This window comes from Dendrobium catenatum, unplaced genomic scaffold (assembly GCF_001605985.2).
Source record: "Dendrobium catenatum unplaced genomic scaffold, ASM160598v2 fragScaff_scaffold_80, whole genome shotgun sequence".
Lineage (NCBI taxonomy): Eukaryota > Viridiplantae > Streptophyta > Magnoliopsida > Asparagales > Orchidaceae > Dendrobium > Dendrobium catenatum.
Genome location: NW_021318542.1, coordinates 71376 through 87398, shown reverse-complemented (window position 1 = coordinate 87398; position 16023 = coordinate 71376). Strand labels below are relative to the sequence as shown.

Below are 16023 nucleotides of genomic sequence, written 5' to 3'. Positions count from 1 at the left end.
TCTCACAATCTATCTAAAACTCATCAAAATTATAAATGAACAAATATGAAGTATTTCTACACAGCATTTGACAACATTCTCAAGAACCTCCAAATGCCATTTAGAGCCCCGTTATGCAAACAGAAATTCCACTAATGATTCCGTGCATAATGGAAGGATAAATCAGATAATCATCCATGTGAAAACTTAGACCACTTCTTACTCAATTTTAATCCCATTTCTAACTGCATCTAAGCAAACAGAGAAATCTGACAAGTTCTATTGTAATTTAAAACACTTCTAAATCTCGAACAACAAAATGAGTCATAAAAAGGAAACTTTCATAAACATTAAGTAGTTAATAACTTCAGACAACATTTAAATGCAAACCAAAGTCATTTTATCAACTCCGTGGAATTCTGCATGAAGAATATTGCATGGGAAGGATAGAGATTTATGCCGTGAAATTACAATAGCAGTTGGAAAATATCTGCACCTTCTCACACCATAGAGAAAGTGAAGAGCAAGCTTCAACTCTAATCTTAAGCAAACAATGTCTATCACAAGGAGCCACATGGCTTCCAAAGACTTTAGATGAGACTAGGCATAGAAAAGCTTTCAGATTTTTTTTTTTAAAGAACTTAAATGCTGCTGCTCTTTTAGAGTATAATACTTCAAACCAAAGGTATTCGTATGGTGACACTCAGCTCAAGATCACAAAACTTTCTCAGATTTCTTAAGGAATCTAGAGCTTGTTTCACTGCTCAAACCTTAAAGTAGATATGAAAGGAGAGAAGGTAGATAGGGGGAAGAAAAGTAATAGAAGAGGAAGGAGAAATGAATGAAGATATTACCTGCTGGAGGAAGATCGGGTAGACGAGGTAGATCGCAAGAATGGCGAAGGAATAGAGCTCGGAGACCGTCGGGTTCAGTCCTAGGCTCGCGAATCTGAGAGAGGAAGAGGGCTCGGTCCATGCGTCGGGATCGGTCCTTGGGCTCGGCTCCGGACGGGAGTGAGGCGTCGGGTGTCTCACGAACAGAGAGGAGGCAGGAGGAGTTTCGCCTGGGTCTGCGAGTGCCGGAGATGGAAGGGCTGCGCCTAGGTCTTCGAGCCCAGTCCGATCCGAAGGAGGCGGAAGGAGGATGGGGATCACCTGGCTATGGATCCGGCTGCCGTCGGCGGAGGCAAGGAAAGCTGGGCTTCAGCCCTTGTCCGAACCAAAAGAGGCGGAGGTAGGACTTTAGTCCGCCTAGGCTCCAGACTCCTCATACACAGAGAAAAAAATGAGCGAGGGAGAGGGAAATTTTGGGAATCTGGAGAGAGATAGGGTGGAAGGGAAGTTCGACCTTGCTGGGGTCGCGTGAACAGACGGATCGGGGAGACTTCGGCCTCCCCTAAATTTGAGAATCAGTAAACAGAGAGTGGAGGGGGGATTTCCTCTTGCCGGGGTTGTGCAAACCAGAGAGATAAGAGGGGAGAAGCGATCTCGGTGTCGGAACGAGCGATCCAGAGCCAGAGGGAGACGGTGCGAATCCAGCCCATGCCCCAAAGCCTAGGGCCTTCGTTCTGAGTAAAACGAACCTTGGCCGAAAAAAGAAGCCTGCCCTCGCGTGTCTACCCCCACAGTCACCCGAATACACGCGAATAAGTTCATTTTCTGCTCCATATCTCTGCCCTGACTGCAGAGGATCACGAGTATCAGGCAACGGCTTCGAGCCAGTCGAACACATGATTCGAGCCACTCGATTCAATTTCCCGATCTGACTTTAAATTTGAATCAGCTTAGAAAGTCAATGATCTCTTAATTGGAATTGGAATGAACCCAAAGATTGAAATCAATCCTAAATAAGGTCCAAGTCAGTAATTGGGGCTAGATCGAGTTCAACTCGACTCGGGCAGCACGACTCAACAGAAATGAAATTCGAACAATCACTGATTTGGACTAAATTGGGCTCGACGGGGTTCGATTAAATTGATCGAAGGTGCTCGAGCATATTCGAGCCAAAATCGAGGTCAACATCAATGATCTCAAGAGAGCTTCTACCGGATGCAAAAAACCCGCAAAGATTTCAAAATTTCAGCCACTGATGGTCCCAAGATGATGCTTTGATACCAATTTGATAGGAAATACTTAAGTTCACAAGAATCCCCAAGGGAAATACTTGAGTTCGCAAGCAAACCAATCACTAATTGGTGAAAACAGCAAGAATGATGCAAAATCGAGCGGAAAAAAATTCCCCAAACGATGGATTGCAGTGAGAAAATCAAGCCAAACAAAGACAAAGTAAGATACAAGTGATCCTCAATTCGAGAGGAGGATCGTTCTCTCCCAAATCTCTAGAAAAGTAATCTAGAGCCCAAACACCCAAGAACTCAAGAGAACACAAATATTCAAGTATGAGAAAACTCCCTCCAACCAGTCCCCTTACTAATACAATTCATTTCCTAATTTCAAACATCTCACATTCAAATTTTCCCTCTCAAACTAGCCTCCCAAAACCCTTTCTCTCCATTGCTCTAAATGGGCGGTAGCATTAAAGGGGGCGGACCCCACTAGTCCGCCTTTTATAAATCTGAACAGGCCTACCAGTTATATGTGTGTATAAATAATAGAGTCAATGTTTAATGGTTAAATTGGGGGGGGTTCTTATGGTATATTATCGGAGTATGATTTGGAGATCTGGAGGTAAATTATGTATTAAGTTACTGTGTTTTATGAGAAAGATCCAAAGTCTTAGGAGAACAATCAGCTCCCTTCATGCTCAGCTTAGCTCGTTTAACCTCGACAACGTACTTTTTTTTAGTATGCATGATTCCATGTTGTGCACAAGCTTCCTCCAATCCTAGCTTCTCTATTTTACTCCAAAACGACACTTTGAGATCTTTTATATGTGGCTATTACTTTAATCTTTTGTAGGCTGCGTAGAAGATATAGTAGGCTTCCTATTAGTACATATTTTTATTTAGAAACTTTGAAAAGTGTTCCTTTTGATGAATGCCATTTATGTAACTATAGAATTGCTATAAGCCTATAACTTTAAACTTGTTGAAAATCTTGATGACAAGAAGTTCGAAATTTTGTTTTCATGTTGTTTTAGCTATCCCAGGATACCCATCATTCTTAAAGAGAAAAATATCAAAATGATCCCTTGACTGCTTATGAAAATCAAAATAGTCCCCAACTATATTAAAGGATCATTTTGATTCCTTAACATCTTAAAAAGGACCAAAATAGTTCCATCGTGGGACTATTTTGATTCCTTTTAAAATACTTGATAATCCTAATAGTGCTAGCTAGTGTATGCTAATATGGAAACATATAAAATATTGCTTTTCCTAATATTGCATCATTATAGGGAAGCATAAATAATCCTAATATTGCTTTTCCTCGACATGGCAACGTTTCTAGCAAGTGCATCATTTGGTAAAGTACGTTTATTTTGTGTCAAGCAAAGCAACCGTCAACTATATGGAAAGAACAAGCCAATAATCCTCGTAAAAAATGTGGAATAGCCCTTTTAGTCAATAAAGATGGATAGTTTATATTATATAATCATTATACCTTATTAATCATTTTACATGAAAGACTGAGAGAATTTAAAATTTCTAGAAATGATCACCAATCCATGCAAATTAGGGGTGCCAATATATGACATAAATTAAAAAATTTGATTCAGATCTGACCTAAATTTTTTTTTATTCATGTCGAACCTAAAAATAACCCATTTGACTCGTAATCGTGCTCACACTCACGCTCTCACCCACATTCGCATCGTGCTCGCGACTCATCCTCGCAACCCTTGCCCCCTCTCCTAGTGGCCTTACAACACCCCCCCCCCCCCCCCCCCCCCCCCCCCCCCCCCCCCCCCCCCCCCCCCCCCCCCCCTGCGGGTTAACAAGTTATGTTGGGTTTTAGGGGTGGGTCTGGTCCACATCTAGATTTCTGACATATTTGTCTAATCGGGTCGGGTTTGCGTTGAATCAATTGATGGCGGGTCAGTTTCGGGTTGGACCCGAACCCGACCCGAAAACTCATTTTGACACCCCCTAATAGAAAATTATCAAAATGCCCCGTAGAGCTAGTAGTAAAAAAATACCCTTCGTGGACCAAAATACTCTTTTGGGTCGAATTTGTAGAACATCTAAATCCTAAAAAAATATGTTTAAATAATGAAATTATGCTCCTAGGGTTTAAAATTACAAATGCTCACTTGGGAAAAGCTTCAAATAACATATACATAATATCCTTAATGAACTTTTGCCAATTATTTATATATCCCTTCCAATGTGTATCTAATTGATCTGGCAACTTTGCAAGAACTTGGTTTTGACCCTATTGTGTCTCAATTAACCTAAAAGGTCTTTTTTGAGTCTTTACCTCAATAGATTTGCCAAGCCAACTGACGCCCAAAATTACCTCAAAACATGTTTTCAAGGAATTGAGGCTTATAACATGCATTGATATGTGTTGTTGCATTTATGTTTTATCAAATACACAAAAATGCATCATAGGGCACTAGCCCACTCCAAGGGCACCTCAAGGGGTGCCATCTCTACCCTTAATGACGATATAGACTTTCTTGAACTACAATCATGCGGCCCAGTACATGGCTTTGTCTTTGTTATTTATGCCAATACCTCTAAACTGAAATCATCCAATTTCTTACCTCTGAGCGATCTATTTTATTTAATATTTATCACGGATTAGGGAATTTATGGTGCTTTGTGAGAAATCCAATTGTACTTGGAAGACATATTTGCACAACCAAAAATTTTCACCCCTTTGGATTATGATTGATTTGATAAAATTATGGATGATAGAATTGTGTAATCTTAATATAATTTACTATGCATTGTCACACCCTCTTTCCCCATATTTTAGGCTGCAGTGCAACAGTATATGCATGGAACTCTTATTCTATGGGAAAAATCTGTTTATATTAATATCATCATGGACTCTTGAAAAATAAATTAAGTTTTCTCTAGGAACATTTGGAAGTTTTCTTTGGAGTCAAAGCATCCTTACCTTGTTAGATGGCATTTTACAGATTTAAAATTTTTCTTTCAAAATTTCTTCAAAATTAGCCGACCCCACGTAGTGGTACAACGGCTTGATGTTGTTGTTGTGTTGTATAAAGATTGCATGCAATGTTATTTCTAACGTAATGAACATGATTTGCAGCATACAGTAATACCCATCCAGCACATCGTAAGCTTTGGTCTTAATCTTGTCAGCAGGGCATTTGAATTTCAGGTAATTCATTGATTACACTCTGGTTTCCATGCTCTCCCTAATATTGCCTTTTGATCTCCTTCAGAGAAACAAATGAATGCTTCTGCGATCATGTTGAGAAGGATTAATCTCTTTATATTATGCTTTGTAGGCTGATGCTTTTGCTAAGAAACTTGGCTATGGAAAATTACTTAGAGCAGGCCTTATAAAGTTGCAGGTGAGGCAAACATCTCTTACTCAATATTTAGTAGCATTAGTAGGTTTCAGGAGCTGCACCCTGTCAATAATTTGTTACCTTAACCCTGTGTTATATATAATGTTTTCTGGAGCTGCAGCAGCCATCTGTTTATTTATATTTCGACCAGATCTTTAGTCAGGATGAGTTTCAAATTCATTGAATTTATTTGTAAATGATTATAATATAATTTTTTATATGAGTATTCATGAATTGCATTTAAATCGTAGTGAATTCAATGGTTCTGAGATCCATCCTATCCAATTTTTTGTTTATGTATCCTGACACAAATTTTTACCAAACATCTAGTTGTTAAAAAAAAAAATTGTGGAGGTTCAAAACGGAAAACCAGTAATTTGATCATGATACACATCTTCAGTAATCAAAGGAAGGAGAAAAATGGAGAACTTTTGTATCAGGATATCTTGAATAAAATTTAGTCATGATGGATCTTTTGAGTCATCAGATTTACTTTGAGATGTTTTGATAACCAATCAAGTTATTATTGCACTTATCTAAAAATAAATCTAATAAATTTGAAACTCATCGAAATGAAAAAATAGGTTAGATATCCAGACCCAATTTTTTGCTGTTTAGACTTCTAATTAATGGTGTAGCAGTTACAGATAAAACGTTGATCTTTAGAACCAAGCAACTTATGGCTGGAAAAAAAAAAAACTACTTGAGTGGATTTCACACTAAAATGCAGTGCTTGCAACCCAGATGAAGTTCGCACCGGATGAAGGCTTCGTTTCGGACGATTTTTTTACTACTTCTTAAAGCGACTTTTTAGTATAAAATTTTTAACTTTTGTAATAAGAATTTGTTTTAAGAAGCAGTAAGAAAGTCGTCCCAAAAGAAGCCGAAGTTTCTTTAATACTATGTAATATTTACTAGATCAGTCGCCATATTTATGCAGTTCGCTTCACACACCATCCCTGATTGTTTATATTGTTTTTTGCATTTTTAATCCCATCTTGGTTTACTAATATTTTATGTTTTAAATGTCAGGAAGAGAATCTCTCAACAATGAACACAGATCCATGGTATTCAGCCTACCACTATTCTCATCCCCCATTAGTTGAAAGACTTGCTGCTTTGGAAGACCTGGAGAGTAAAAAGGAAGACTAATTTTCAAACATATTTTCAGCTTTCAGCTGCTAATTCCCTATATTTTCCTGATGAAAATATGAAGCACTATGTGTGATTCTGTATAACTGGAAGGGCAGGATGGTCCTTCCAGAAAAAAAATTTATTGTGCTTAGCCGACTCATGTTAGTATTATTAGTGGACTAGATTGGTGCACGCTTGCCCATAATAGGTAGACTTCATTACTAAAATTTTGATAGTGTGGGTATTTGCCACTTGCTTCATAAGAGGATAACAATTACCTTCATTTGAATTATTTATGTTTAGGCTTCGTGTACGAAGGTTTTTTCATTGTTTCTTAAAGTAATTTTTTAAAATAAAAAAATTTAAATTTTTATATTAAAAAACTGTTTTAAGAAACAGGAAGAAAATCATCTCAAACAAAGTCTTAATCTATTAAGAATTACTCGTATGATGCTCTGAAAATATCCTTTTTATTATCTTATTACAGGGTCTTTGTATGGAAAAATTATTAGGTGCGGTGTGTGTGCTGTCCGTACAAGTATTGGCGGGTGCTCGATGCTCGCCAATGCTTGTTGCGGACTGTTCTCCCCGTCTGCACTCCGCACCTAATAATCTCTCCTTTGTACGAGTTTATAATTGCCATGATTAGTTCTATATGCTATTTCAATGCCTTTCAAAGGAAGATAAAGTTAATAAACGCCGTCTTGGGAATTTTAATTTGGTCCGGTGAACGTACGTGGAGCTACGTATGACCGACATTAAGATTGCAGGCACAAAACGAGAAATACCGAGCAATATCAACAATAACGAGAAATACCATTATAAGAAAAAAAACTTGGTATTTTTTGGGATTACTCGGTATTGTTTGGTATTACTCGGAATTGATTTTCACATAGCGGTATTCCTCGTTATTATCAAACAATACCTAGCAATACCGACCAAATACCGAGCAAAAATCGAGTAACAATCTTTTGACCGAATGTAGAGCTACGTCAGGTCAGAGTACGTAATAAAAGTTCCTGTCTTGGGGCAAAATTTTAGAGCAGAATGATGTGGCTGCATTAAGGACATTTTTTTTAACAGTAATAGATCATAATAAGACGGGATTAATTTGTGTAACATTAGTGGTGTCAAAAATTGATCCATTTTGTCAACCGAATTAGAAGAGTTCGGGTTGACCTGATTAAATGGGTTAGGTTCGGATTGAATTTGTTAATTTGTTTTATTAAAATGGTTGGTTTTGAGTTGGTTGGATTTATGTTGGATAAATTTTGAGCCGGACTCGAAACATTCCTCGAGCGATTGGGCTATTGATTGTATCATTTTAATTAAGATATCGGTGCATAAGTGTCTATATTATTCATCATTAGTGTCATTAGTCTTATCCCAATACCATTCAAGGCTGGTGATGTCAATCCTTATTTCATTTAGATTTCATTAAGTATTGCCTGAGCATTATTAATTTACAAGAAAATTTTCAAACTTCCGTACATAATATGTAGTTTTTCTTTCTTTTCTACTTGTTCAGCTCTAATTTTATCTATCCATATATTTTGTTTGCTTGTGTACAATTAATTAATTTAAGTTTATATATTTAATTAGATAAATATGAACAAGGTCATGTTCGATCCTATTTAGTTTAGTAATAGATTGGTTTCATATATATATATATTACTTATGAAATAAATATTAATGCTATTTTTAATATGATTTTAAAATTTAAATATTATATAAAAGATATTAAATATTAAATATGTAAATATATTAAATTATATGATAGGTATGCAAATCCCCTTATTTAAATTTTACTATCAATTCATTCTTGCCACATCCTGGAGGTCCGTCATTTGAGGAGGATTTGAGTGAAATCCACCCAAACTGTCTAGAATGCAAAACCAATTCTCACGGCAAATAAAAGTCGGCGTGGATGAAAAATTCCGTCTTTTCGTGCTAAATTCTGAATTTTCAAAATCCTATTTTTTTGTCGAATTTCTAAAATCCTGTTTTTGCCGAATTTATCAAACCTGTTGACTCGAGAGGAAGAGTCAGCTCTTATAATTTAATAAGATTTATCATGAATATTAGCAAATAATTTGATAGGTTCGGTCACCTGACCCAATCATTTGCCTTCATTTCTAAGAGGGTTTCAGGGGAACTGGCCTTCACCGCAAACGGCCTTATCATTAAATCTGTATGGAGCAAGTTAACTGAGTGTACCCGCTCTTTTCCCTGTCCAAAAAAGAGTTGAAAGAAACCCTAATTTCCCTTTTAAATTAAACTCAAAATCCAATGCTTTCTGCTTCCCCTCCGCTTCCACCGCCCAGCGTCTATGGCGGTGAACCTCCTTTCGTTGATGCAGCCACATTCGTCACTGCGGCAAACATCTGCGCCGCCAAAAGAGACATTTTTATGGCCGCTTCTCTTCACGCCGCCACTATCAAATCCGGTCTCCTCCACTCCAACCTCTTCGTTGCCAATGCCTTACTCGACGCCTACGCGAAATGCGACCAAATGGGTTTCGCGGGTAAGCTGTTTGATAAAATGCCTGATAAGGATATTGTATCCTGGACGTCCCTGATCTCTGGTCACTGCCGCAACGGCTCAGCCGTAGCTGCTCTGTCTGTTTTCTTTGATTTGATTTCGGACGAATCAGCACCCGCTCCAAATGAATTCACCATTGCTAGCATTTCAAATGCCTGTGTCTTGCTAGAGGATGATAGGATGGGGAAGGCCGTGCATGGCTATTGTTTAAGAAGAAGGTTTTTTGAGTGCGTTTTTGTTAGCAATTCTTTGATTGCTATGTATTCAAAGTTGGGATTTTTGGTTAGCGCAGAGAAAGTGCTTTATGGTTTGGGGGGAAGAAATGTGGTCTCTTGGAGTAGTATTATTTCAGGTTATGTCCTCCAGAGCATGTTTGTTAAGGCCATAGATATGTTCGCAATGATGTTGGAAGATGGCTTCCTTCCAAATTTTGTGACTATGCTGAGTATCATTCAGGCTTGTTCTTTGATGAATGAGCCTAGGTTTTTCGGTTGTGTTCATGCTTGGATTTCAAAATTGGAGCTTGAAAGCAATCAGTTTGTGATGAATTCTCTTGTGGTGATGTATTCTAAGAATGGGCTACTTGATGAGGGCATTAGAATCTTCCTTGAGCTCTGGTCTGTAAAAGGAAATGCTTGTCTCGATCCCGAAGCAATGGCAGCGATCATTCGTGGTAGCATGCTTTCAGAGTCTTTGCAGTTTGGTAGAACATTCCATGGGTTCTTGGTAAAGCAAGGCTTTTTTCCTTGCACCTTCATCGAGAATTCGCTGATAGATATGTATGGAAAGCTCGAACAAGTTGATTCAGCGAATCGGATTTTTAGAAAAATGACAGAGAGGGATGTGGTATCTTGGAACAGCATGATTTCATGCTGCTTGAAGAACAACAATTATGTCAAGGCCTTGGAGCTTCTCACAGAATTACACTGTTCTAATGTCGATGACCTTGCTCCGGACACCATCACGATGTTGAGTTCGATACAAGCTTGCGCTGAACTAGCTTCATTGCAACATGGAGAAATACTTCATGGATATGCAATCAAATCAGGCTTTGATTCTGATGTGTTTGTATCCAATTCTCTCATAGGAATGTATGCGACATCTGGCAGGATTGATTTATCACAGAAAGTGTTCCACAGCATGAATTTAAATGATCTCAGTACTTGGAATGCGATGATTCTAGCACATGGTATTCACGGCGATGGCAAGGCGGCGCTAAGCACTTTCGACAAACTTAAGAAATGTTGCTTTCTTAAGCCTAATGCAATAACATTTGTCAATATTATTACAGCTTGCAGTCATTCAGGATTAGTGAAGGAAGGCTATGAATGCTTCAAGAGCATGCAAAGGGACTATGACATTGATCCTGATATGGAACATTATGCATCAGTGGTGAACCTATTTGCAAGATCTGGTAGACTTGATGAGGCAGAGAGATTCATTGGAGAGATGCCCATTCAACCAGGTTCGGCGATTTGGGGTTCGTTGTTGGGTGCTTGTGGGGTTTATGGAGATGTTGAAGTTGCAGAGAGGGCAGCAGAAGTTCTATCTGTGTTGGAGCCTGATAGGAATGCTTGGAAGGTGTCATTATCAAATGTTTATGCATTGGGTGGGAGATGGAAAGATGCTGCAAGGGTCAGAGCAGAGATGAAGAGGCATGGGGAGAAGAAGAAGGCTGGGTGGAGTTCTATTGAAGTTAATGGTAAGGAGAGTTGCAGGTTCATGGTGGGAGACACAAAGCACCCCGAAGCTGATAAAATCTATGGTGCTTGGAATGCACTGAAGGAGCAAATAAAGGATGTTGCTGAGCTAGGAAGTTATGATGTTGGAGCATATTCCGGTTGATGTAAGAGAAACTGTTGTGTTTTCTTAGTTATATTTCATTTTAGTCTCTAGTAATATGCTACTCTTCATATCTTCATTTTTATATGATTCTTTTAACTTGGGAGGTATGCTCTTATTTCATTTTCTAACAATATTAATTAGAACAAAATTGTAATGATACACCAATTATTTGATCTACTGACCTTAGGTCAGCACCTTCTAATAATTTAATTTAATAATTTCTCAAATTATTGCTTCAATCTTTGATTGATTTATCTTTTGATAAGATCTTATTATGTTAGCACTAAAAAGAAGTTAGTTCAAGTCAAATTTCTTTCTGCTTCCCCGAGCATTCTATATATCTAATTATTAAAAAAAAAATCTTTTTTTTTTATTTTGCTTGCACTTTCATTTGCAGAATCAATTTTGTCAATAATTATTATTGTTGCCTGCTGGAACATTCGTTACAATAGAGAGAGATAGTGAGCTTAACGTCCTAGTTTTGTATGAAGATATATAACACATTAAAGCTGCTTGTCTTGCTTTGCTCTTCATAATTGTATTCATGATTATATTTATATGATAGTGTATTAAACTAATTAATGGATAAATTGATATAGCATATTGATAGAAAGCTATACATGATATAATAATTGATAGAAACATATAATATAGCCATCAACATGAATATAATTGATAAATAATTGATGATTGTTTTGCTGCAGCATTTGTTACAGATTTATAGAATTTTTACTGATTTTCTTATAGATTGATAGGCACCTTTTGCTTAGTGAGATACTCTTGTTTTACTAAGTATATTATTTTTTACTATTTAATTGATATTGATTGCATAGATTATTTATCATTCATATTGATAGTTTATTGATTGATATTGATTGAAACTAGAGTATACATATTAATTATTTTGCCTTGCATTGAATGCTGGTAAAGTTTTGGTAACCTGCTGGACTTCATAAGCTCATTATGTGATTTTTTATAAACTCTTATGTCTCTACTAACCCATTAAAACTCGAGAATGAAGATTTCAATTTTAACTCCATTCATCAAATTCAAATTGCGCCAACAATGATCAATCTCAAGTAAAATTCATTAATTAAAAAAATATATTCAATCAGTAATTCATATTATTTTTATGTAAAAACATTCAAAAAATATATTTTTTATAATTATTTGTGCAATGATCAAGTTTATGGAGAACCCATCGCACGTAGTGGGATAAAGGCTTGATGTTGTTGTTATGTACCGACTTTCAAACCTTGAATAGAGCTACCGAACTAAACTCTGAACATATTAATTAACCTGTCATAAACTAGAACAATTTTAATAAAACAAAACTTACATAAGCTGTAGAATTGAATGAAAAATAGCAAAAAATAAATAAAATGGCATAAATGAGGCAGCATAGACAAAAATACAAATGCTTTAATGGATCCTTAAATGCTATGGGAAATGAGGAAACAAAAAAACCAAATAGAGCAATCAATGAAGTTAATTTTGATCTGCCCTTATGTAGCAAAGCAAAAAATGCCCCTAACTCCTACTAATTACTCTACCAATTCCACCTAGCTTGATGGTCATGCCTACCTACCCAAATTTCCATCTTCATTCCTATTTTGGCAGTCTGATTGAGATTATTAGATGCTTCTCACCCATTTTTCCGATCCTGTAAAGGATCGAGATAGCTAAAGATGGATCATTAAAGAATAAATTCCATGGTGCTAAAATATGCTTACCATTACCTCTCGGAACAGAAAATCCTACTTTTCAAGCATGTGAAGGACTTGACCCATTCTTGGTCGTTCTGGTGCATCAGGATCAACACAGCGAAGAGCCACTAGAAGTGCCCTTTTGAGTGCTTTGGACGAAGGCTTCTCCAAAATCTTAGGATCTAATATGTCCTCCGATCTCCGTTCTCCAACCAATTTCTTCAACCACTCAACCAAATTCACCTAACAGGCAAAAAAAAAAAAATCAAGATCAAGCAAGTTTATATAGAATTTCATTTCTATGTCATTTTTATTGCATCCAAAGAAATTTGATGGTATTTACCTCTCCAGGTGGCCTTGAGTAATCGACAGGGGTTCTTCCAGAAATGATCTCCAACATAAGAACCCCAAAGCTGTAAACATCACTTTTCTCATTAAGCATTCCAGTACTAGCATACTCTGGTGCTACATACCTGCAAGTAAAAGAAAATAAACTGAACGATTCTTTTAATAGAGAGAAAAGAGGGATTAGGGTTATGGGAGTTGGACCAACCCAAATGTACCCATGACACGCGTTGTCACATAACTCATCTCTGAGCACAAGAGCTTGGCCAGCCCAAAGTCAGAGACTTTAGAGTTCCACTGCCGGTCAAGCAATATATTACTAGATTTCACATCTCGGTGAACAACTTTCGGTTCCAGTCCCTCATGAAGGTAAGCCAAACTGTCAACAAATTCAGCAGTTAGTTCCTTTCGGATATTTAGAATTTTGTTTATATCTACGATCCTCTTTGAACATATTTTATTGTTATATGCATGTTTTATAAGAACAATCCAGCATCTCATGGACTGAATTCTGGGGGAAATTATTGGTTTCGGACAACGGACGCCGTCCAGAGCCCAATGAAAATGCACCACATCACCCCCTACTCGCTCGGTACTGGATAACGTGGCTACACCTGATTCGTCTCTGGACGGTAAGCTGTGTCCGTTGTCCGAACCCAATGATTTCCCCAATTCTAGAGAAGAAAAGAGTGGAACTTCTTACCCTTTAGCAGTTCCTAGGATTATGTTCATCCTCATTTCCCAGGTCAATGGACTTGCAGCCCCCACATCGCCATGAATCCACTGATCCAAGTTACCATTGTCTACATATTCATAGACAAGCATCCTACACAAACACACAAAATTTACCAACACCAAAGCAAACTTTGATCTATCTAAAGAATTACATCAAATTGGATAGGAAAATGTGCAAAAAACGTCAAATAAGAGGAAACGGGTTAGGCCTTCTCCAACCAAACTCCAAACGTATGAATGCTGTCGCTCGCGAGCTCCAGCCAAAGGGCAAAATTTCCGGTATTTGGTTGTGGGTGAACAATGCGACGCCAATATTGGCATTTGTACCGTTCACCTATGCTATTTTTTTGTCTCTACCGGATTTGCCGAAGAAACGCGCGAAGGAGAAAAATGGTTACCTGGGTGCAAAATGGAGTTCGATTGGTGATGAATCACGTCATTTTTTTAGTTTTACTATATTTTAGAATGGAAAATGAGATTTTCGGTTGGAGATGCCCTTACCTATGATTTCCTTCAACGCAGAAACCAAGCAGTCTGACCAAATTTTTATGCCTAACACGACCAATTGCTTCAACCTCTACTCTGAACTCCTTTTCAGCTTGGCCCCTGTTAAAAGAAAACAAAGATCTTACAGATTTTACAATGTAGAGCAAAGTGGTATTTCGGAATTATCAACCTGTTATTGAGAAGGTTCTTGATAGCGACCATGGTGTTGTCAGGTAAGACCCCACGGTACACGATACCGTACCCACCTTCCCCTATCACGTTCTCATGCACGAAGCCACCTGTGGCTTCCTCGAGCTCCCGAAGCGTGTACCAATGGCCCCATCCCAGATTCGAGAGCTCCGGCAGGCCACCGATCCCTGTTGGCGAGACAGTGACATCAACCACCGTGCTGTGACTTTCAGCGCTCGCTGTCAACGACGAAGGCAGCGTCAGCTGAGGCTTTTGTTCGTATAACACGACGTGGTGATTCGCGTCGCCGAGGTTGGGGTTCGGGATGTCCATCCCAACCTGGGCGACGGGTAGAGAGGCAGCATTCTGGGTAGCGGCGGCCCCTGCGCGAGGAGGAGAATGGAGACGGAAGATATCGAGGATTTCCTTAGAGATGGGAGCGTTAGAATCACGGAAGAGATGTTTTAGGGTTCTGTGGGAAGAGGAGGAGGGAAGGGATCGGCGGCGGCCGTAGGCAAGGCAAATAGCAAGTAAAAAAAGGACAAGAACAATAACGACGCCGACGGAGATAGCAATCAAAACCCAGAGCCGAAGCCCGAAAATGTCGGACCGGTGCGAGAGCTCATTCCTGAGCGAAGATTCATTCCAGAACGCCAACGCCATTTCTGTAGCTTCTCGCTTGCCGGCTTCCGAAGCAAACACGAATCTACTGAAAAAGTATCAGAGGAAGAAGTGAATTAAAGAAATCGGGATGATTCCTTAGCAATGCGAGTCTGTAATCGGCATTCAGAACTTCTCAGTGTCCAGTTCTTAGCTCTCTAGCGATCGAGAAATGGTTGATCGATAGAGATGAAGAGACCTGATTTATACCATTCTCTCTTCTGATCGATTCATTCTGTTAAACTCCTCATCCGTCGGAGCCCGGTTCGGATTTTTGAATCGGACTGACGTAAGCGTTCCACATCTGACGGCCAACACGATATTTAAGGAAATTTATTTGTATATTATTTAAAAAACATTTACAATATATTATTTAACTTTTTAATTATTAAAAAATAAAAAAAAATAATTTTGTGTTTTTTTCTGGTAAATTTTTAAAAATACTAATTCACTAGCCCCTCTTGGTGTGCTTAGGGATAGTTTACTTAGGATTAACATCCTACATTAAACTTTCAACCTTATCATTCTATAAAATTTGACCATTGACTACAATCCCGATGGGGTGGTTTTGAATACTTGATTAGATAGTATTATCTCCCGATTGTATTGTATGAAGGAATCGAGGCTATAAATGAAGGTTTGCATTCATTTACACTCCACACCTCTAAACCTTCTAATCCTCAAATACCAACTGTGCACTATCCCTCTTCCTTCAATGGCTCACCGCAAGGTCAATTGGGTGCTCCAAGGCCAATGATTGATGATAGGTTCTAATGCATGGAGATAGTTAATAAATATACATAATTTGGTTAATTTTAGATCACCCAATATCCTTAATTTCTAACATATACACCAGAGTTATCCAAACATTATTTTGTGGCTCTATATATTCTTGAGCTTTTGACACCCTCCTGATAACTAACTCAATCAAATATAATTCCTTTTATGGGATCTA

General features: G+C 38.1%; 3 protein-coding genes across 4 annotated transcripts in view; 2 read left to right on the top strand and 1 right to left on the bottom strand.

Moving 5' to 3' along the window:
• The window catches only part of LOC110104472 (CAAX prenyl protease 1 homolog), a 62294-nt gene extending 55437 nt beyond the window's left edge, over positions 1–6857 (top strand). Inside the window, exons 12-14 of the mRNA XM_020833611.2 lie at positions 5163–5234; positions 5365–5430; positions 6460–6857. Of these exons, the coding sequence (XP_020689270.1) occupies positions 5163–5234; positions 5365–5430; positions 6460–6579 (258 nt within the window). The 3' untranslated portion in view covers positions 6580–6857. The remainder of the gene's footprint in view (positions 1–5162; positions 5235–5364; positions 5431–6459) is intronic.
• Positions 6858–8686: 1829 nt separating this feature from the next.
• On the top strand, positions 8687–13486 carry LOC110104467 (pentatricopeptide repeat-containing protein At3g57430, chloroplastic-like). Of its 2 annotated transcripts, none has more exons than XM_020833602.2 (2): positions 8687–10948; positions 13005–13486. In XM_020833602.2, exon 1 carries the CDS (start codon positions 8851–8853, stop codon positions 10945–10947), a length of 2097 nt encoding a protein of 698 aa, XP_020689261.1. In that variant the 5' UTR covers positions 8687–8850; the 3' UTR covers position 10948; positions 13005–13486. The 2 variants fall into 2 exon arrangements, with proteins under 2 accessions (XP_020689261.1, XP_028552037.1); XM_028696204.1 differs by lacking the exon at positions 13005–13486 and adding an exon at positions 12761–12779.
• LOC110104468 (probable serine/threonine-protein kinase At1g01540) lies at positions 12067–15383 on the bottom strand. Its single transcript, XM_028696208.1, is given in 7 exon segments — positions 12067–12610; positions 12687–12896; positions 12997–13126; positions 13207–13377; positions 13702–13824; positions 14235–14339; positions 14410–15383. Coding segments are annotated over 7 exon segments (1515 nt in total). The 5' UTR covers positions 15072–15383; the 3' UTR covers positions 12067–12496.
• Between the last annotated feature and the right edge of the window lie 640 nt (positions 15384–16023).